The sequence below is a fragment of the Poecile atricapillus genome, chromosome Z, assembly GCF_030490865.1.
Source record: "Poecile atricapillus isolate bPoeAtr1 chromosome Z, bPoeAtr1.hap1, whole genome shotgun sequence".
NCBI classification, from domain to species: Eukaryota; Metazoa; Chordata; class Aves; order Passeriformes; family Paridae; genus Poecile; species Poecile atricapillus.
The window spans coordinates 36010267-36032626 of record NC_081289.1 but is presented as its reverse complement, the minus strand read 5'-3'; the positions used below and the strand labels follow the sequence as shown (position 1 = coordinate 36032626).

Genomic DNA, 22360 nt, shown 5'->3' with positions numbered 1-22360 from the left:
TCATATTTATTGCAATTTTTCTACATTGGCTGTATTATAAAAATAATGAAATGCAGAGCAGATCAACAAATAACTAAACATGGAATATGAGACCTTGGCTTGCTTCTTGGTTTATTAGTTTGGGGTTTGGTTTTTTGGTTTGGTTTGTTGTTTTTTTTTGTGCTTCCTTTTCCTGACTATACTGTCTGAAGTGTATTACATCAGTTATTTTCTGTGGGCTCATGTTCACACTCTCCATTGCAGGTCAGTTCCTCCTAGAAGAATCCCGCCTGATAGAAGCAGCTGAAATGGCAAAAAAAGCAGCTGAACTTGATAATACAGAATTTGATGTTGTTTTCAATGCAGCCCATATGCTCAGGTTAGTGCTTGAACATCTGCCTCCCTTGATTTTCCTCTTCTTTTGAGGAAAATAGTCTTTATAGCCTTTGCTTATGCAGGATTCTTTTTAAAGCCCAGCAACTCTTTTGAATAATTCAATATTATTGCTAATAAGATACAAAGAAGTGGAATTAAATTGTTGCAGCATTTAGCACTTTGCATTTCTTAAATTCTGTTTATTATATCATGACGTAACGCCTTCAAAACTTCTGTTGTTCACAAGCAGGTAATGCAGTTTGCTTGCATATGAAACAAGTGTTTCTTTTTTGAAGAACCTTCTGTAGGATTTCCTTTCACTTGATTTTTAAAATTTTAATGTGCATAGCAACTGAAGAGAGGAGACCATATTTCTCATCTTACATGGATATAAATAGAGAATATTGAAAATTTCTGTTAATATCAGTAGGGAACATTATGATAAATAGAAATCTAAATATTCCCAGGCTAGTAATTACTTTGAGATGCATTGGAGCACTTAGTGATATTCTCAGAATCTGTTATTTAAAATGTGGTCTTATATTTAATTCTGTTCTATCAGAATAGAACAAAACTTTGGACTTCTACTTTAGCTTTTAAAGCTGTCAGACCTGGTTATTCAGTAACATTAAGCTTCTGTCTCTGAGTATAACATAATCATTAAACTCACATTACTGTAATAGGTATCCTCTATACTTATTTCTAGGATAACTATCAAATTATTGTCTATTGTCCACTTTACAGCTATAAGGATACTTGATTTCATTTAGATATTATCTAAGCATGGAAAATGCATGAAAAAGGAAATCTAACAAATTTAGTTCATTAGCACAAAACAGCTCTTCATATAATTTCTCTGCTGAAGACACCTTACTAGGCTCCTTTATGCTTTTAGCATTTTAAATAAGAAATGGAAGAAAAAAGAAAAGAGTGTAAAAGAGAAGGTAGAATCCGCTTCTGAAGGCAAGTGACCTGTGTTTCAGAATTATGGTTTCTATGCCATGATTTGGAAATAAGCCCCAAAAGTTATTTTTTAAAAATAACTTACTGTTTGTAGGTTAGAAAGGAAACCAAGACAAATAGCTCATTGGTAAACAATAGTTTGACCTGACAGTGGTGTATGAGCTATTTTAAGGATCCTTCCCTTCCCCATGATGATTTTGTGAATAATATCTCTCAAGACAGAATTCAGCAATTTGAAACATTTTGATTAGTGTTACAAATTCACAGACAGAAGCAGAGCAAGTTAGGCATGACAGCTGAATTTAGAAAGGCATAGAGGGGTCACTGATTTTACTGAGTGTGTTGTAGAAGGTGGTTTAGTGGTATGATTGTGTATATTATAAAATGGGGTGGTGTAGATCAGTACTGTTTTGGAAATAGTTTTAATAAAGCTCCTGCTTTCTCTGTGAGCACTGAGTGTAGCGTTCAAAGTCTTTGAGGTGTATGTATGTACATCTGGATATGAGTATTTTTTTCACTTTTAAAGTAACAGCTAGGCTGCTGTGCTGCCATCAGCCATGGTTATCCTCCTTGATCTGGCTGGGAGTGTATTGTTTTTGGGAGGCCTTCACAAGCAATGAGCTCAGTGACTCTAAGCTGCATTCTCAATTTTTACTGTAACTGCAAAGCCACAACCTTCAAAAACAAAGAAGATGCACCAAACTGAAACACTTAAAAAAACAGGCCTGGTTTAGTTTAACTAGAATCCCTTGTGCTCCTTTGGGATACCCAGTTGATCTAATTTTTCACTTAATACTCAGCTCTGTGGAAGAACATAATGTCTTCCTGATACTCTCTGAGAGTCTAAAGTGGTCTGTAGGATTTAGCAAGAGTCAGGGTGGCAAAGCTGAATTCAGTGCTGACAAATATTTGCTAAAACCCCATGTGTTAACACCTGACTGATTTTTGCTAAAAGTTATGATTTTGTTGTCTGTCCTTGTTCAGTGCTTTACGTAGCAATTAATTCAAATATATTGCTTCTGTAATACTTGTTGAACAAGGGCAATGCATATTCATTCATTGTAACAGAGCAGCTACAAATCCACCAGGAGTCTGGCTCTTCAGAAGCAGATGATTTTTAGGAACTTTAGAACAGTGGGGAGCTGAGGGGATTCCAAGAGGAAAGCAGATACCAAGACACAAAGGAGAATGGAAAGAAGGGAGTACTCCAACTGACACAAAGTGACACTGGTAGAAACTGAATGCTAAAGACAGTCATAAATGAAAGGCTGACATAATTTCAAGTAGGTGACCAACTGCTCTTTAGGTACCCTAGAGAGCTATAAAAACTGACTGGTAAGCAAGTAAGAATTTTGAATGAACTGCACAGCTGTGAGATAGAAAATACATTATAGAAGTTCACAGAGCATGAAAATGAAATGACTCTTGTGAGAGACACGGGATAAATTTTAAAGACGTGTTGTGGAATAAGAGACAGAAATTGATATTAATATGGATGATGCAAGGTTTCCAAAATGACTGCAAGATAATAACAGAAGCTTATATTCTTGTACAGATTCTGATATTTTCTTTTTCAGACCAAGTATTTTACACAGTGATGTATTTTTGAATTAGGAAGGAATCATCTTCCCCTCCTCTCCTGCTGTTTCCACCATTAGCCTAAGGAGTTTCATAAGACTCAGAAACATGTAGATATTTATTGGTTTACAGCTGTTTTGGATGGAAAATAAACATAACTTTCATTCTCTCAAAATGCAATTTATTTTTCTAGTCTAGTGTTAAATATTTTCCTTTCTTTTGAATTCCCCTGCTTGCTGATAAAAAAATTTGAAATGCAACATAAATAAAAATTTACAACTTCTGAAAGTTTTGCAGTGCTGCAAGTTAATTTTCTTTTTCTTACAACAGGATTGTTAACTGGGATGAAATGCAGTAGCTGTATTTATAGATAGCCTGTTCTCAGTTTAGCAGTCACAAGAATTTCTGCTCTTCCAATCAGATATTCCAACATTGCTGATTTCCTCTCTTTGTGACTGAATCCGAAGTAAAAAAAAAAATAATTACTTAGTTCTGTTTGCATTATTGGGAGACCTCCCCTTTCCTAATTACATGATAGTTATTAATTTTTTTTTCCCTAAACAACTTCTGTAGCATCCTGTTAATGCAATGCAAGATGATTCAAGTCATCTGTAAGAGGGGTGAGATGTGGGATGAATGCAATTAATTTCTTTGCAACAGTCTGGTAACTTTTAACTTGCATAATACTTGTCTGTAAAATTCATCTTCTCGACAAATTTGTTTTCCAGACAGCTTTCTTCAAGGGTCACGCAGCCATTTGGGTGGTTCTTAAAACAGTATCTGGTCATGTGTTTTACATTTGTAGTATTTGCAGTGCTCTTTCTCAGAGGAGTTGGAAGTCCCTCAGCGAAGCAGTGACGTGCATGTGCGATGCCGTACGGTGGCTGCAGCTTCAGCGCTGAGCCGTGTCTTAACAAGGACTACAGCTCACTTGGCTCTCCTAGAGCTGCCATGAGCAAGGCTTCCTGTGGGCAGGGGAATGATTGTTTCTAGAGTGAAGGGTGGCAGTGTGGTGGTGCCGCCATAGTATTAGAAACCGGAAAAGAATTTTGCCTTGCCTCAACATATCTGGGAAAAAGACCTCTTTGCTTAAAAACACATTCTGTAGGAATAATTCATTTTTCGGTGCTTTTGTGAAAGGGTTGTTCTGGGAAGATCTCATGTGACATGAAGTTACAGGATGTTTATTGGCTGTTGAAAACAGAAGTCTAAATTAGAGCAGTACTACATGACATGGTCTTCATTTTTCAGTGATTTTCTGCACAAGTGTTTTGGCTCTCCAGAGTACACTGACCAAACATGGAGTGTAATTGCTGATAGAGTATCATAGGCACAACTTAACCCTATGTTATTGTCTGAACAGAGTATATTCATCCTTTAATTACTATCTATGTGCTTAAATATATTTGTGTGTATGGCAAAGCCTAAAGTCTATATAGATTTTTAAAACAAAAGAGCTGTGGATGAATGGCTCTTTGCAATGGAGCAGCTGATTATACGACCTGATTATAATTTTGTTGTTACGCAAAAAGGTTCATTAAGAATGCCAAGTACCAGCATTCAGCATTTTAAAATAGGAATTACTGAAGAAAATTTCTTTGTAGATGTGCTGACATCTATGGTTTTACTGTCAAAATTGACAATCTGAAACCTTGTACCAAGCAGCAGGCAGGTTAAAACTAACCCTTTCCAATCACATGTCAGCATTGGTGGTGTTTTTCTCTTACAACAGTATTTTTTCCAGTGAAAAATGTAAAAATCAAAATGAATGTAAACTGATTATAGCTGAGTATCAGGAGAATCTAAGAGTGATGTGTTGTCAAGCACATTTATTAGGTGTCACCGTTAGCTGGAGCTAAATAGGGGGAATTGTTTGGTTTGGTATCTCAGGTTAAGACATATGAGAGAATAAAAAGTGGAAATATTTTTTTCCCTTAAAATGAGATCAGATGCTAGCTGTTAGTGGGGAAAATCAGATATGTTTTCAAGGTCAGTCCTCATGAAAAGATTCAAGATAGACCTTAAAATATAGCTCGTAACTATGAAAAAGACTATCTTCTGAACTTCTCTTTGCTCCCTTTCCTTCCTCTCTGCTTTTTTATCAACATTTTAGCTAATATTTTACTCTACTGTGAGTTATGTTACTTTTAATAGTGTCCTTCCATTATTTGACGTTGATCCAGAGCTCTTTACTGCTCAGTGGCATAGGGTTACTGCAATTTCCTACCTCTGTGCCTTTAATTTTTCTCAAGGGAAAGCTGTTTCAGGGCTTAGCATAATTAATTTCTAGCTTAGATTTGCACTGAAAATGGGAACCAGAATTCTGCAGCATCTTAACTAAAGGAACTGTTGCTGAATGCCCCAGAAATTGAACTAGCATTTTCCTGACCAGGTTACTTTGTTCTACATTCATTTCTCTAAACTGTTTTTAATGGAGAACTATATATTCAAACTGATTTCAACTTGGCAATTAATGATCCTTGTTTCAAGATATACATGTGGCTGGAAAGCAAGCCATTTACGCCTCTGGTGTAAAGAGGGGGACAGGATTTTAATGTGTTCCACACTCACATGCCAGCAACTCTTTTTGGAGGTTAAGTGTACCTTTTGTATTTGCCTTCTGGGAAGGGCACCTTGTTTACTGTATGTTATTTCACCACTTTCAGAAGTGATTTGTGTTCTGACAGATTTGTGCAAACGGGGGAGGGGGGAAAAGCGCTCTGTAACATGTTCCATTTTACAGTGTCTTGTTGTAAATCCTGAAATTCCTAAGTACGAGATTAATTTTTTTTGCAATCATTTCAAGTGCTACTGATGCCCAGCAGGAGTGATTCGGAAGCAGGTTGAACAAATATTTTTAGACACTCAATCATTTCTAACCACTGCAACCGCTGAGTCAATGATACATGGGCAAAGTAATTTAAAACAGTTAACAGGTATAAACCAGGTTCTGTTTAGCAAATTGTTAGTCATGAAGTGGTTTCAGCTTGCTCAGGAGTAATGTGAGAAACTTCAAAGGAATTATCCTTTCTCCCCGCAAGACCAATAGCTGTCAAAATATATTGTTTGGGATTAATTGTCTGTCCATGTATTATGGGGCTAATGTTTAAAATCTGAGTGATGAGAAACAAAATTTGAACACAATTTGATAACATGGAGATATTTGATAACGTGGAGACAAAAAGAGAAGAGAGGAGTTTGAGAGAAGTGATAAAAAGGGCCTGTTGAGACAAAAACAAGTTTGGATTTCTTTGACAACATACTGCACTTTTATATGAAGATATTAAACTGAAAACTGATGGGAAGAAATAAAAACTAAACTACTGGGAGCATGTAGATGCTGACAGTAGTAGTAAGGAGGAGCAAAAGTGTTGAGCTAATACTGCTTCAGGTACCCAGAAACTCATCTTATTCTCTTGGAATATGAGATTTACATTTAAATGCCTGATCAGAATTATGTGAGTAAATTTTGAAATCAGAACTCTTTTCAGAATTAATTCCCTCAATCATGGAAACCTAGTTTTTAAAAATCTTTATGTTCTCTGCCTTTTTTTACTTTTTTTTTTACTGTAATTATATTGGTTTTGGGAGGGCACAAAGTAAGAAACTGGATTATGGTATAATACACAGTTTGAGAATTTAAAGTATGTCTGATAAAAAGTGAGCCACATTCTCTTCTGGTGAAGTCTCTGTTTTTGCCTGAGATAAGTATTCAGACTTCTGTATTTCTTTCCATTATGTACTAATATCACTGCAGAACTAAAAAGAAAATGAAGCAAAGAGGATTTGTGCTAATGGACATTCTGAAATGTCCATAAGAAGACTTTCAGATTTACATATTTTGTGCATTTGTTAGGGTAATATCCTTAAACAGCAGGGAGTAGTTGCAGCGTTTAGTTTCTAGCTATGCTTCTTTAGGTATGGTTTCATTTTAACATGAGGAAAATGAGGTGTAACTATGTTGTTCTTTTCCATCCTGATAGACAAGCCAGTCTTAATGAAGAGGCTGAGAAGTATTATGAAATGGCAGCAGGATTAAGACCTAATGTAAGTACCTTCTTAATGATACCCATTACTTAAGTTGATGAACGTGCCATGGCACGGAACCCTTTGTGTTGAGGAGAACTTGCTGGAGCATTTGTCTCTCAACCTGTGTTATATAGGTTCTTTGAATAGTTAATTATTGGGTAGTTAGATGAAGCTGTTCATTTGTCAAACCAATCACTGCAAGTTGTCTCAGTGAAGTGGTCTAGCCATAATTCTTACTTGGCTAACATACTTGGAAAAGAATTCCAAATTTAGATTTATTTATCTATGTTTAAATGTGTTAAGTTTGGAAAGCTTTTCCAATTCCATCTCTTCACTAGTAAAAGAGAATTAACTGTGAGCCACAGTTTAAGGCATTTTTAATAATACATTTATGCATTTTCATCTGCCATGAACTTCTGGCAAACATTGTTCAGCAAATGTAAAGATGTTTATCTCTGATGTAGTTGTGTATCGGCAAAGAAATACTGTTTGAGCAGATACATGTAGGAGTAAGTGACAGATGGTTTTTAACAAAGGAAGCTTATTTCCAGTTTTCATTGCATCAGGAATTAAAGAAATAAAATATTTTTTACTTACCATTTTTTACATAATATTACATTTCTTTTCAATTACCTTCACATTTTGAGGAAAAAATCATGAATAGAAATGGGGAAGAATTTGTTTTAGATACGTAACACCTTGTCTATGCAATAAATCAAACCTAGGAAAATTTCTGTCACAGAAGTCTGTAGTGCCAAATTTGAGGATACAAGTCAGCAAATGTAGTAAAAAAAAGGAAAAACCCAAGTAAAAAAAAAATACTTTAAAGACTTTTCAGAGCTAAGAATCAAAAGCAACAACAGCTAAGACTCAAGCTAACAAAATACAGTAAAAAACCCCATAATAACTTATTCATATGAAATTTCAGATTTTCATACTGTCTCTTAAGAACTCTCAGAAAACTACTTACTTAAAACTACTTCATACTTGGTGAATTTTGTGATTCATAATGCTTGCATAATGCAATACTTTTTTGTCTTTTTTTCTGAGAGGAAACCTTAATGTTGAAAGTGTTCCCTCAGCTATCTGCAAGTTGGCACAATTTCTCTTTTCTGTGCTTCATTGTATGCTCAAAATGCTTCCCAGAAACTAAGAAATAAGTTTATTGTGTATATCCCTATATATATATATGTGTATATATATATATATATATATATTTGGTTATTTTTGTGAGGTTTCTCAGAGAGCTTTGGAGTGACTGACAGCAAATTCACAGCAATAGTACTCTAAGGATTAGGTATTTCTGATTATTGATGACAAGCTTTACATGTTATGAACGAAGTATCCTTTTTGAAGAATAAGATTATCAAAACAATTTATTTTAGAAACTTTCTTTTAACTTTGATTAGCGTGAGCAAAAATCTAATAGGTACTGGTGTTCAGCTTTCTTCAAAAGAAATTTACACTTTTATATTCAAGATGATAGTTTAATTTTATAGGTAAGCATGGTGTACATATGGTTCATGACTTTTTAAGAATATTTTATTGGTGCAGAGTGGGAAACTTGTATCCATTTTCACAGCCATTATCAACTGTCTGATGACTTTACAGGGGTATGTCTTAAAAATGTAAACAAAACCAGAAGTAGTCATACATATTTCTCTTATTGTTATTAACTCTCAAATTTACCATACTAGTTTCAGACTGGCAGGAAAAGCAGCCACTTGAGGAGGCTTACTTGGTAGAAAGCAGTTTAATGCGTGCATGGTAAGACAGAAGCTTCCAATCTTTGCAAAAGAATATGGAATGAAAATTATTGAAGAACTCTGTACTTCATGGCTGCACCTGTGCCGATAAATTAAATGTGCCCAGTGCTGATTGAAACAGCTGCTTATCAAGGTATTGTCCTAGAGACTGCAGTGGCCCAGTCCAGAGCTGTGTAGGAACCATTTTCACAGCCTGAAAATGCCCACAGTTGATTTTGTATGTGGCCTGTGTATTCTCTCACTGTCTTACGAATATGAAGGATCAGCAAAATTATGTGAGTCAAGATGATAAAGAAATATTCTTAAATAGAATAAGTGCTTGAAGGATCTTTGTTTGGGTTGGTTTTGGTTTTTTTTTGTATCCATCACTAATGGTCTAGAAACATTTCTTGACAGAAAATTCTAGCTACTAGATGTATTCATGTGATGTAATATACAGATTCCTACCATTCCATGTATATAAACACATACCTGTATGTATATTTGTGTACATCTCTTTAGTTGCTAATAGGTCTGACCCCAAATTGCCTCTTGCTGAGAATACTGTGGCAGCAGTGAAGTCTCAATCTATGCAGTGGATCAACCTTGTTATTAGTATAATTAAGTGCTCAAAGGGTCTGTTTAACACAAGTCTTCCTTCTTCTGGTGCTTTAAACAGTACTGTTTGATATGAGTGAATTATGGAGCAGCATCCCAAGTAAACTGGCACTCTGCTTTTTTTCAGTATGACTTTTTTCCTTTGGTTCCCCAGTCACTTGGCCAGATCCCAAGTTGAAGATCCACTTCTTTGTTATCAACTTCTTTCTTTCACTGTGCCAAGACGATTAAATTATCACTTTTAGACTGATGACTGGCTCCTGTGAGATTTTCATGTAGCACAGCCTGAAACAAATCTCAGATTTCCACTCTTGCATCTGTTTCTTTACAAATGTAACATATTGTATAATATCTCTAATATTGCTACTATAAGATACAGTCCTTAGGAGCAATAAGAGACTGTAGTAATACTGTAAATGCAATCTTTTACTGATTATTAGTGAATTTTTTATTCTCATTTAGCTATCATGACACAGTTTTGTTCTCAGCATTCTGTTTTCATTTTGCATCTCTCTCTTTGGTTTCTCAACCATTCTTGTTGCTTTTGGAATGAAACAATACTCTATGCACAACAATTCCTTATCTGCTCCCTAATATATAAGCCTTTTGGATCTAGAAACTGCTCTGCTGAGCTTTTCTTCACCCATGTCCAGTTTAAATGGCCATCTGATTTACTACTTTCAGAGATACTTAATTGGCTATTTTAGTGCTTTTTCCAGACAGCAGTCTCCACTCTTGCATTTGTCTCCTAGACAAGCCCTTTTATTTCAGTGTCTCAGAATTGGAGAGCAGCAGTGAGCACCAATATAGCTGCATGTCTGAGTCACATTCACATTCAACTAATCCATTTTTAGAAAAGTTGTGACTAAGGCAGCTTAAAACATTGCCAGAAACACAGTATTCAGTTACAGAAAATATAACTTCTCTGAAACTTGCAGGCTATTGTTTTTAAGAGAGCAAGCATAAAAAGATTTTATTTTTGCAATATTGGGGATGATTCATTCATCACTGAACTAATTCTGAGAGGTCTGAGAATACAATTTATTTTTTTCATTACTAGCCTTATTACAATGAATAAAGTATTTGCAAGAAAAATATACAGCAAAGGAACAACTGAATACAGTAAAGGTGTGTTCCACATCTTGAATGCCACCCTTGCTTTTGGATACACTTTCTGTCTGCAGATGGTAAAAGAATTAAAACACTTGGATACAATAGTTGCACCAGCTGAAAAGGAGCTTGGATGCAAATTAAAGTCTGGCTCTGTTAGTGTTTGAGATACAGACCTAGCTGTTTTCTTAATAATGTTCACAATTGGCCTTATTTGCAGTAGATGGGTATTTATCCTCCATGACAGTAATTTCCAGACAAATTTCAGAAGAGCAGTATTTTCTGTAGAACACACTGCTGCTTTGAAGATGGGAACAATTTATCTCTACTGAAGAAGCAAGCATTCTCAAGGTTATATGTCTATTTTAGCTTTCAGAGGGTCAATTTCCCCTGGAAAGGCAAGAGGTAGAGAGGAATCCAGGAAGCAGTTCAGAAAACAAACCTACTTTTATTTGCAATTAATTATTTCTTACAGGACTCTCTTTTCTTCCTTCAAGTCCGTAGGTAACATACAGAGATTAGCCTCCCTAGCCCCTTGATCTTTATGAATGCTTTCCAAAAAATATGTTACTGCATTGTTTGCTATACCATGATCAAAACAAAATGATTTTAGAGCCTTCTCACTGAGAAGCACATAAATGTTTGTTCTAGCATTGTTGGCTTGAGTGTACATTTATCACATTAGTCTAATTTTAACAAATTAAGTTGCATGAGGATATGAAACCATAATTTTCTTTGGCATTTATACAATAATTATTCTGACTGTGAGTATGGCTGAAGAAAAGCTGTATTCAGGGATGATTTCTGGGTGCCCTACATATTGTAATCTTCACAAACCAGGAAATAGTTTTAACAAGTTGTTAGGCACTCTAAAATGTGAGCTTTAAGCTTGCTTTGTTGTGGAAAATCAGTCATCCGGAAACTGTCTTTAAATTGGCATTCTTTACAAGAATGTGAGATTCCCATTTAAGCTTCAGCCTTTGTTCAACTTTTAAGATATCATTTGTGTAATAGAGCTGCGTTTCTAATTTTTTAAGTCTGAGCCTGAAGCAGCCAGTCTTTAAAAAGCAGCTCTAGAACCCCCACATATGGCCAATGGCTTTTGGGAAGAAAGGGCACTTTGAAGTGTGACCTCAAGAGTATTAAATGAAAGAGAGCTCACCAGAGCCCTAAGACTTTGAGTCACCACCTAGAGCTGATTGGCTTAGGAGCATTCCTCAAGGAGGTGCCATGACCTGTAAGTCACTACCATCCCAACCACATATTAGTGCTGCTTGCAATCTGGAGCTCATGACAGCTTTAAGCCCCATGTCATCAGCACATTGTCAGATACAGCTGTTTCCACTCTACCACTTCAAAAGGGCTTGATTAAATGTCTTACTGTAACAACATACATAAAGACACACACAGAGAGTGAGGGGGAAAGGAGAAATGTACCTATAAGCAAAATAAATACAATTTCCACTAGATGGTTTAATCATGATGTGGGGGACTAAACCATTTTGTGACTTGAAGGGCTTATGTAGTCAGTTAACACAATATCATATTAAAAAGAAGTTTCTACAAGTGCTTATTTTATTTTTTTTTTTTTCCCGATGCTGAAGTACAGATTTCATGCCAAGGGCTCCAGGCTTGCAATAAGCTCTGCCTCAAGCTGTCTAACTGGTGAAAGAAGAATGCTAGTGATTTCTACATAATTGACTGTAATTTCATAGGCACCTTAGAGATAACATACTTTCACTGCCTTCTTAGGGAAAGTGTTCATAATTCATGGGGTTTATTCATGGCAGGACTTCTAAAAGAAAATACTTCCAATAGTACATATATCTTTAAAAAAGAAAGTAAATGCAGCATTTTTGTCTTGGAACATCTGTAATCAAGATCTGCTTTATTACATATTTTTTCCTTCAATGTTTCTGTGCCAAATTTTCTGTTTGATTTTCTCATGAACATTCAGTAATTGCCTCACTTAGCTTTACCGGGTTTGGAGTAATTGTGAGGGAAAAAACTTAAGCACATTTTGCCAGCTTTGTTAAGGACATCTGTTATTGCCAGGGAGAATTTTCGTAAACTTTTTCAAGAGTTTCTGCTATGTTAAATCTACTGATGATGGGAGTAATGGATGAGTTAACAGCAATTCTTGCATTGTCTGCAGCTGATCCTCAATTGACAGAAAAACTGGCTACAGTGGATCCAATCTCATTGCCACACTGCTCCAGGGATATGGCAGATCCCTCACCAGTAATGTATCTATTATTGCTCTTGCAGCTCTTTTGAGCGGATCTGCCTAGTCCCTGTTGTTCAAATGCAACTGGAGTGCCTTGCCATCTGTACTCCTAGTTTCTGGAGCATAGTACAGATAAAGCTGTACAGATCGTTTCCTGAGAAACAGTATATATATGATTTTAACACTTATGTATTATTGCCAGTAAAGCGTGACAATTTACAGCTGCAAATCCTTGTTTTAAAATGTTGTTCTGCCTGTTTACTTCTGTTTTCAAAATAATGAGCACATGGTAATATTTTAGCTTTATCTACTGGTGCTATGGCATGATCACAGAGCTGTGTTTTTAAGTAGTTAGCATCCAGCAGATTCATCTGTTCAGTTGTCTGCCTGTACTGAAAGTTGAAAAGTGGGCCCTGTGGAGCAGGAGCTTCTCTTGACTGCCCGTGTGCCCTCTGAGATGCTTCCAGCTTCTCCTGCCCTGTCAGGGCTGCACATCTTCCTAATACCCACACCAGCTGCTGCTAAGCCTCACGTTGTTCAAGGCTTCTTCTCAAGTGTGCCAAATTTTCTGCCTCAATAATATGAATGGCTGTGGATTCCTTCCAGCCCAGCAGTGCTCTTGGCCTCTTGAAAATGCCTCCTTTCTTTGCTCCTGTTGAAGGTGTGAGGAAAAAGAAAACTTCCCAGGATCCAGTTCTTCCTCTCTTCCTTCTAAAGACTCAAGCAATTGTTACAAGGCATGCAGGACTTTCAGGCACTAAAACAGGTACTGTGGCTTCCTAATAAGAAGAATAGGCATGACTGATGAGAACTGTATTTCCAGATGACATGTTTTAAATAGTTTGAATTCAGACAGATACAGGGGTGGGATGCTTAGGCATGGATCAGCTCCACTGGGAGAGGAGATAGTGGAACACCCTTATTGAGAAGAGGATATCATTCTCTGATCTCAGAAGGTCAAGAGAGCCCCTTCTTGGTTACTGTAAATTGGTTAGACTGTCCCTGTTGAAACACCATAAAAAATTACTTTGAGATTTGATATCAGAACAGCTGTGACATTTTTCAGTCTGCATAGTGCAAGGGTGATCTAGCCTAAATGTGCAGAATGGAAAAATTCAAGACAATTAATACTAACTGAATGCAAGTTTTCCATCATTTCAGGTAGAAAGACTCTTCAGTGTTTGCACAGGAATAGCAATACTTCCCCATGTAGAGTTTATCCATGCTCCTCTGCTCTTACCCAAGTCTCTCTGCTCCTCCTGAGCTTTTTTTGAATCTTATTAGTCCCCAACTCACTTTTCTTGTTTTGCTCCACCCCTTTCAGGTCCTTCTTGTCTGGGGCTAAGTGCACGGCAGATATGTTATTTACATCCAGCTGTTCGGGAAAAACAGTATTTATTCTTTTGAACAAAACTATTTCTTTCTGTATTTGCAATTATATTTGTTCACAGCCCTCTGAAACATTTTTATTACACATTTGGGGAGGTTTTTGTGCACAATTGTCAGCTTCAAGACAGGCTTCTGTACAGGATGTTGCTCTGAATCTCAAAGTATTTCTACTTCAGTGGAGATTAGTGTCTCCCACCTTAAAAAAAAAAAACACAACAGAAAAAACAAAAAAACCTCATACAGTGTTTTCCATCCCTGTGATCTCTATCAAGGGACAAAGAAAGAATACAGGCCACTGGAATGGGGATATTTACCTGTACCTGAAGTACAATATCAGAATGAGTTATATAATTTGAAAACCGATTTACTCAGCTGTGGAAAACACTGAATTTCCTTTGGGAAATACATGAGAATATTTATTGTCTTACCCCAGAAAATCGTACATGTGTTTTCTCCTGCATTGTAGCAGCTCTGTAAAAGCAAAGATTGAATGTATGATTGGGCAATTATAGACTACTTAAATCTAGTTCTAAATATTGTGATCCATCTTTGTGTAAGATGCAGAGGAACAAGCTGGAAATACTGTCATTACAGTTCACATCTTCACTTTTCTGAGAGTTAGGGAGTTGATTTGTACTCTCCTGATTATACAAGCAGTTAAACACACAAATGTCTGAGATAAAATGGTTTGCTCAGTGTAATTTGTGAGCTTTGAAATTGAATTAAAATGCATTTAAGTTGCTGTTTATTTCCATCTAGAATAATTTGTTGTACATTGATATTCTAATCAATACAGAATTGTTTTGTGTTTGCAAGTTCTAATTTACTGAAATGAAAATACATTCAAGTTTCTTCTGCTTACACAGATATTGCATTGCAGTACCATCATTGACTTTAGAGTTGCTTCTTTTTCTCCTGCATATGAGAGAGAAATTGGACTCTATGTTCTGATTTCATGTGAAAGTATGCAAGCAGCTATGAGCCGTCTTTAGCTTAAGTACTCAGCAAAGTAAGCCAGAAACTCATTGTCATGGTAATTCAGAGTGTTTTTCCTTTCATTTTTAGCTATAAAAATGTTTACAAATTTCACATAAATATTAGTCCTTCTACAGTCTAATTATTGATGTAATGTATTTTGCAAGTCATTCAACCTCATGAACAGTGAAATGTGTAGACATGCTTTTACTTACAGGGAAACAAATGTTAGAAATAGGCATCTATATACTAAATCTCCTTTTCTAATTAATTTAACATTTAGAACTCCATTAAATAATCAATTACTCTTACCAAGAACTGTTGAAACAGTAATTTTCTGCATAACACATAGTTTGGGAGAAAGAAACTCTCCAATAATTCATACACTATTCACTTAGCCCATAGGTCATACCAGGTTTTCAGTATGTCTGATGGCAATCCCTTGTGCTGCTTGGAGATGCTTTTCTTCTGTGAAGGAAAGTCTTTTCTTCACAAAAAAACCAGAAGTACCTCAGGGTATTTTAGTTAATGCAACCATTTCTGTTGTAGGATTGGCTGCCCACAGGTTCAAAATGTCATTTGACTAAAACTTCAATAAAGAAAAAGACCATGTTTTCACAAAAATCATACATGTTTATTGTTGGTTTAGTATGTTTCTCAAGAAGTTAATCAGAGAAGTATTAATTTATAGATTCTGTTTTTTCTCCAGGCACCTACCCATGTTCTTCCAGTACCATTAGGTGATGTAATTCACCTTGGATAGCTCGTAAATTCTCCAAAGTGAAGGTATTCCCATAGCAAATAATACTGGAGCTATTTCATTGTCAAGACTTTGATTCAGAAATTTTGTAGGACTGCATCTCAGTTAATTTGAATGGAAATCTCACAGTTTTTTAAATATGTATTTTCATTATGCCAATCTGAAGTCTTTAGCTCATGTATAGATATGATCAATCCATCATCAAAATTGCTTGAAGAAAAAGATGTTAAGTCATCTAGGCCTGTCCCTTGGAGTGCAGATTTGTTTCATCTAGCATTTTAGTGTTTTTCATTCATCTTAGTAGACAGATTTTTTTTTCCTGTGCTTACTCTTCAAGAATGAAAAATACTGCACAATGGTTGTGTTTGTACTCAGCTGTGATGTTCATTTACTGAATGATTTGAAAACGAAGTTTTTGAAACTAATTAATAGGAAACTAAATAGTCTAGATTTGTACTACTGAGTTAAATAAAACGAATCATTATGCTTTGAGAGGATGAGAGGTAGTAGTTTGTAAAGATGCAGTCTCTGCTAAAACTGTGGAATTGAAGATAGTGTATCATGGATAGATTTATGCACTTGATTGTGCTTAACAGTCTGACAGTAATATGGCAGGGGATACTGTGCCGCCTACATCAGTTCCTGGAGAGAGAAAGATTGCATTTGCCTGGTAAATTTGCCCTTGGTGTCAATCAGAAATAAAGTGCCATGAAATGGAGAACTCACACCAGTAGATTAGCATTTCAGAAATTAAACCATCTGTTTGAACTCAATTAAAAGATAATCCAGCAAGGCTTTTCCTGATAGAGTGTTCTAGTGCTGATTTTAGAAAGAATGCAATGGTTTTATCACACAATTAGAACTCATAAGAATGTGGGTTTAGTGCCCATTAAATGAACCCAGCAACTGTACATTCTCAATAGGATGTTTTGCAATAGATAACTGTTTAAAGATAACTGTTTAATTTTTTTTCCTAATCTGTAGTTCTGATGTATTTCTCAATCTAGGAGTGATTTTTAGTTGTGTATTGACATAGTCTACTAGATTTTTTTTCCCCCACAAGTTCTGGAGAAAGTTTCTTTCTCACAAGATGGTTTTGTTGCAGCTGGTCTTCCCCACCCTCCCACACCTTTGGGTTGAATGTAATTTTGTGTGTAGAGGAGAAATGCCCTGCAGTGAGGCTAGTTTTGGTCTGAGATCTGCCTGAGAAGAGCTGTACATTTGCAGACCGCTAGGAAGGGGATGGGTGTCAGGCATCTGTATGAAGTAATTTGCTTTGAATTTGTTTTTCAGAGTAACTTCAGTATCAGTTTGAACATATTCTTGCCTTGGAAAGTTAGTCCAGAGATCAGATGCCTGCAAATGAGAAGCTGCAGTGGGGAGGGGATGGAGACTTGCTTGTTTCCCCCAAGGAACAGTCCCTTTTTGAGACTGTCTGAACCCCACTGTGTTACCTCTTCGTTTTGCATTCATGTGATTCTGTTTACCACAGTTAGTTTTACTGGAGAGCAAATGTGCATTCCAGTGTACCTACCCTATTGAAATGTCTCCCATACAATGAACAGCTTTATTACTAAGCTGAGGAAGTTTTACTAATTCTTCAGGTGTTCCAATAAGGATTGTCTTCCTTAACAGTAAATAACTTTAATCTGACATTATGGTTTGTAATAGTGCCAGTTGCCTCAACATCTGGCTGCCTCAAGCTCATTGCAGACAATTGCAGCATGAAAGAAAATATAAACTTCTTCCAATAAAACAGCAACAGTAAATAAAATTCACAATAAAAGCCCTAGATTAAATTCCATAAGATTTGCTGTGTGTCTCTTAGAGTCTATGGGGGTGAATGATTACTATGTTCATGGTGGAGTTATTTGGTGGAGTTTTATTGCAACTCAGTAGTTCTACTTCATTTTTACACATTCTGACTGCATTTAAATACACTTGAAATTATTAGATTAGACATTTTCTGTCCTTTTTGAAAGATCCATGATCGTTCATTAATTGTTTGAAAAATTCTATTCAGATAGCTGCATTGATAGAGTTTTTTTGCTGATTCGTTCAAAAATTGATTGTTTTACCCACAATAGAGGAAGAAAATGCTCTCTGAACAGAGATTATTGAAATTGCACAGGAGACACACTTTTTGGTTTGGGTGGAAAAATGAGCTTGAACAGACAGTTCACTGGTAGAACCCAAAGTTAATTTCTGTGGTATCCTGTGGTGTTCATATAGAATGAGTGATAGGTGTAGTAAAAATTGAGGCAAAATAACCTCAGTTGAGTCATCAACTACAAAATTGCTTATTAAGTCTACTGACCCTGAATTGTACTTTGCTCCAGCCATAGAGGACTTTTTCTGGACCAGTTTGGAGGAAGCATCTGGTTTCACGGAATAATTTCTAGCACTGAATTTCAGAGGCAGGAATTGAACTTTGATTTCTTGGTGCTAGTCCTGCAAATACTAATTGTCCTCTTGTGCTTTTAGAAGTAATTAATTTAACACTTTTAAAAAAGGAAAATATTATCCAAATTATTGTTTTGTGTGTCCATTTCTTAAAACCTTAGTTTGACAAATACAAAAAACTTCTATTTGATAAATAGCATTTGTCAGCATATGCTGCATCAAGTGCAGTCTTTCAGAGTAGAATGTGTAGATCTACCACTGAATGTGTCTTGCTATTATTGATATTAATTACTGTAAACACATGTCACTATTCAGATGTGATAAATAAGGCTACACTAGCTGCAAGTAATTTTATTTTTTTAGAAGTCACAACATTGTAAAAGCCTAGTGAGCAATTAGTGCCCAGTGGTCTTACTGTTAGCAATCAAAAGACCAAATTTTAGAAACTGCAGCCCTGAAATATTTAGGCTCTAAGAATAAAAATTAAATCAGTGGGCTTACTGTGGAAGTTAATAATTTTAATATGTACTGTGCATTTAATTGCTAAATACTGTACAGGGAACACGTGCAGGTTAGTGGCTGCCAAAAAGTAAGGCATGAATTTTTATGAATTATACAGAATACAGTAATTCAGCATTTTGCAAAGGACCTCTAGTACATGCGTCTCTTCTCAGCTGCTCTCATAATTCTGTGCGTAAATATCAAACTCAAGACAAGTTTGGGCATAACTTTATTGCATTAGTATGGAAGTGATAGGAGCCAGATGAAAAAGGACAAAAGGGAAGAAGAAATTCTGATGCCTCAGAATCTCCTAGACCTCAGAGTCTTCTTTTTGATAATGCTGTAAGACCACACTTTGTCTGCGGGCTCTCTTGATAAAAAGATTGTGCATGATGGAAGCCTTTAAAAATTAACAGTATTATTGTTCCTTGTGCTCAGACCAGCTATGTCAAATTACATAATTGTTTACACAATGTGGCTGAAAGCAATGCCTCATAACTAAAAATACCTAAATAGTTTGGGAAAACATGCAGTTATACCAATATTAATCTCAAGCATTTAATTCAGTTGTCAGCCAAAGGTGCAAAGGCTTTTTGGAAATTTAACGTTCAACTGAACATCTGAGTCGAAATATTGGAAATCTCATTATATTGAGATTCCCATAACTAGAACTTAGTTAAGTTTTCAAGGCTAGAAATCAACATGACTTTCTGAGTCTGCAGTTGTTGTCTCTTCTCCAGAAAAATAGAAACTCTAATGCTATATGCCTGTTACAGGCATCTAGGAAAAGCTTACAACCTTCTCTGTGTACCAATGTATTTGATGAGTATCTGAGCAAAAATAAATGGATAATACATTCATTCTCAGCAGGTGTTTTTATTTTCTAATGACATTTTATTTGATTGGAAAAATTAACATGTTTAAATGCTAATAGTCTGAGTATAATTGTGATTAAAAATTCTGATGATCTGTACATTTGAGTTTTCTCTGAAGATTAGCCAGTTTTGATTGTGTTAATGTAGACAGCTATTAATCAGCCCTGTTTGTGAGCTGCTGGGGTGAAGTACATTATCGATACATTTTTTTAACATTTTACATTTCTTTTAAATTAAAAGTGGGCTTTGTCTTTAGTTAACAACACAAAGCCCTTTGCTTTTCTGTTTTCCAATGTTTAGAAAGAAAATGCAGGCAAAAGTGCATTTACTCACAAATTGATTTTCATTTTAATAAACTTACTTTGTCTTAATAGGACAAAATTCTGTTAGTGAAAGATTCTGAGCAATTTCTATTTGTCATTACAACAGTAGAGATGACATTTCTGTTCACCAAATTTTTAATTTGCTTGAAGTACAGACTTCCTACTTAGTATGCAGCCTATTTGTGTTTCATAAGGTAAATAAGTTAAGTGTTTTGTAACATAATTGTAACTATATATTAAAATCATCAAATTGCAGATATTAGAGCATAGTCGGCTTTCTATAAACAAAAATTAAGTAATTTGATTTTTTTTTTGTTTTAAGTGGAATCCTAAAGTGCAAGGAAAACTGAATAAGATTATCCTATCTTATACTGATGGAAAGCAAAGAAGTTTAATTAGAAACACTTTGAGGTCTGGAAAATGTTACTTTTTTATTATTATTGTTTTAGGTTTTTTGTACAACCATAATATGAAATGCCCATAACGTATGTTCTTCTTTAGCTTTTATTGTGGTAATCCAAGTGTGTTATCTAAAAATGTCCATCACAGTTTCCGTATAAACAGTGATTATAAGGAGGCTTCTTAAGCATAAACCAAAGCAATCAATGCATGGCCATTGGGAAAAAATGTCTAGATACACAGAAATTACAAGTGTAAGTACATTTTTGTGGGATGTTTTCAGCTGTTGTTAGGATCCACAGCCTTTAACAGTTGTAACACATGCTTTTGTTAACTTGCTGATCTCTAAGCTGGCCTACCCTGAATTTACATAAAGGTCAATGGTAGATAGCTTTTCAGCAGTAAGATGTAACATGTATCCATATATGGCGGTTTGGTTTGCTTGGTTGAGACTAGCGAGGTGCTGAGGAAAAATAAAAATATCCATTCGCTGGAGAACATTGAGAGTACGGTGTCCCCTGTTGATGTGGCAATTTGAAAAACAAAGTAGACTGCTTGATGCTTCCTTCCTATGCCAAGTCTAGAACTCTTCCCTGACTCACAGCTGTGGGTTTCCTTAATGATGCTGATGTCTCAGTCCAGAAGCAAACTGAATAATTTCATGGTATACTTGTGGATGAAGACACAATCTGTGACCACATCCACAACTCTTAAATAAAAAAAAAAAAAAAACAGTGAGAAACACTTCCTTCACTTTTTAATTTCTGGCTTTAAATGTACATATCATGTAGTTTGCAATTTGAGGTAAGAGAGTTTCCAGTGTTTCAAAATACACAAGGTTAGATCCATACAATTTCCATATATATCCGTCTGTCACCAGGTGGATTAAAGTGTCATCTGCTTTAGGTGTCCAGATGAGAGTATCCAAATGTAAAATAATAAAAAAACTAAAAAAAATTATTTGTGACCTAGTGTTTTTGTAATATCATCAGCTGTTAAGGTGACCAGGTGTTAACTCATTCTGGTTTTCTGCCTTATTAGGATAATATCATAACCTGAGACTATATATAAATAGTGTTCAATAGAAAATGTTTAATTGCTATTTACTTTTTAAAATATTTTTATTTATTTATTTACTTATTATTTCTTTGGAGGTTCTTTTTTTTTCTGCAGGGTGTTCATCTTCCCTGGAAATCAATTATTTGTTAGTTTGGTGAACAGTGAATGAGGTCTCTTTCTGTTTAGTGACATGTTAGTAAATAAGTAAGGCTATTCTCTTTCCAGTGTTAAGAACCTACTACTCTTAAAGAGGATGACTGAATACAAGGATCCACTCCCCTCCAGAGCCTTGTCCTGTCGCTCTTTAGATTTATATAGCTATTTATGTTATTCATTCTTAAGGTAATTAGATAGGGACACATGTTTCCTTTGCAGCAGAAGTGTTTAGGTCCATTTCTGACTAATACAACAGTGGAAACTGTGCTCTATGTTCAAATTAATACTGGCAGGGTAAATGTTTTCCTCTCCATTTCCCTTCTTAACTGTTTAAACTGAAAGCTGTTGTTGACACAAAAGCATACTTACTAAAATTGTACATAAGCAGATTGAAATTTAAGTGATGTATTTAACTATTGTAGAGGAAAAGTTGCGGAACATTTTTCCATTTTAAGAGCTTGAAAAGTGCTGATATTTTTGCTTATTTGTTTTCCAGAACAGCTGAATGTTTTGCTGTCTGGTTTGGTGACACAGGAAATCCCTTTCAACTTTGAATTGTAGCTTTTTTATTCTGTCTGATCCATACTAAGCAAGACATCCTGTCATCTTGATCCAGAATGCTTTTTGCACCAAATTATCAGTGCCTAGACAATTGACTTTCGTTGTCTTAGCCAGCTGAAGATCAGTGTCTTAGTTGTGGTTCATGTACCGTTTGGAACAAAATAGCAGACACAGCACATGCAAACTGCAGTTCTTTAGAAGCCTTATAGCGTAGAGAACCAGGTAGAAACATGAGTCTCTCTCCATAACTGCTGCTTGGTTTATCTGAGAACACTCCGATAAAAAAGTCTGGTTCCATGTGCCACTGATGAATTTACAGCGTTGTCACTGTATTA

At 35.6% G+C, this 22360-nt stretch overlaps 1 protein-coding gene across 1 annotated transcript in view; it reads left to right on the top strand.

The window, feature by feature from the left end:
* The window catches only part of LOC131573488 (protein O-mannosyl-transferase TMTC2), a 235992-nt gene that overhangs the window by 206018 nt on the left and 7614 nt on the right, over window positions 1-22360 (top strand). The window contains exons 10-11 of the mRNA XM_058827489.1: window positions 244-358; window positions 6879-6942. Coding sequence (XP_058683472.1) covers window positions 244-358; window positions 6879-6942 — 179 coding nt within the window. The remainder of the gene's footprint in view (window positions 1-243; window positions 359-6878; window positions 6943-22360) is intronic.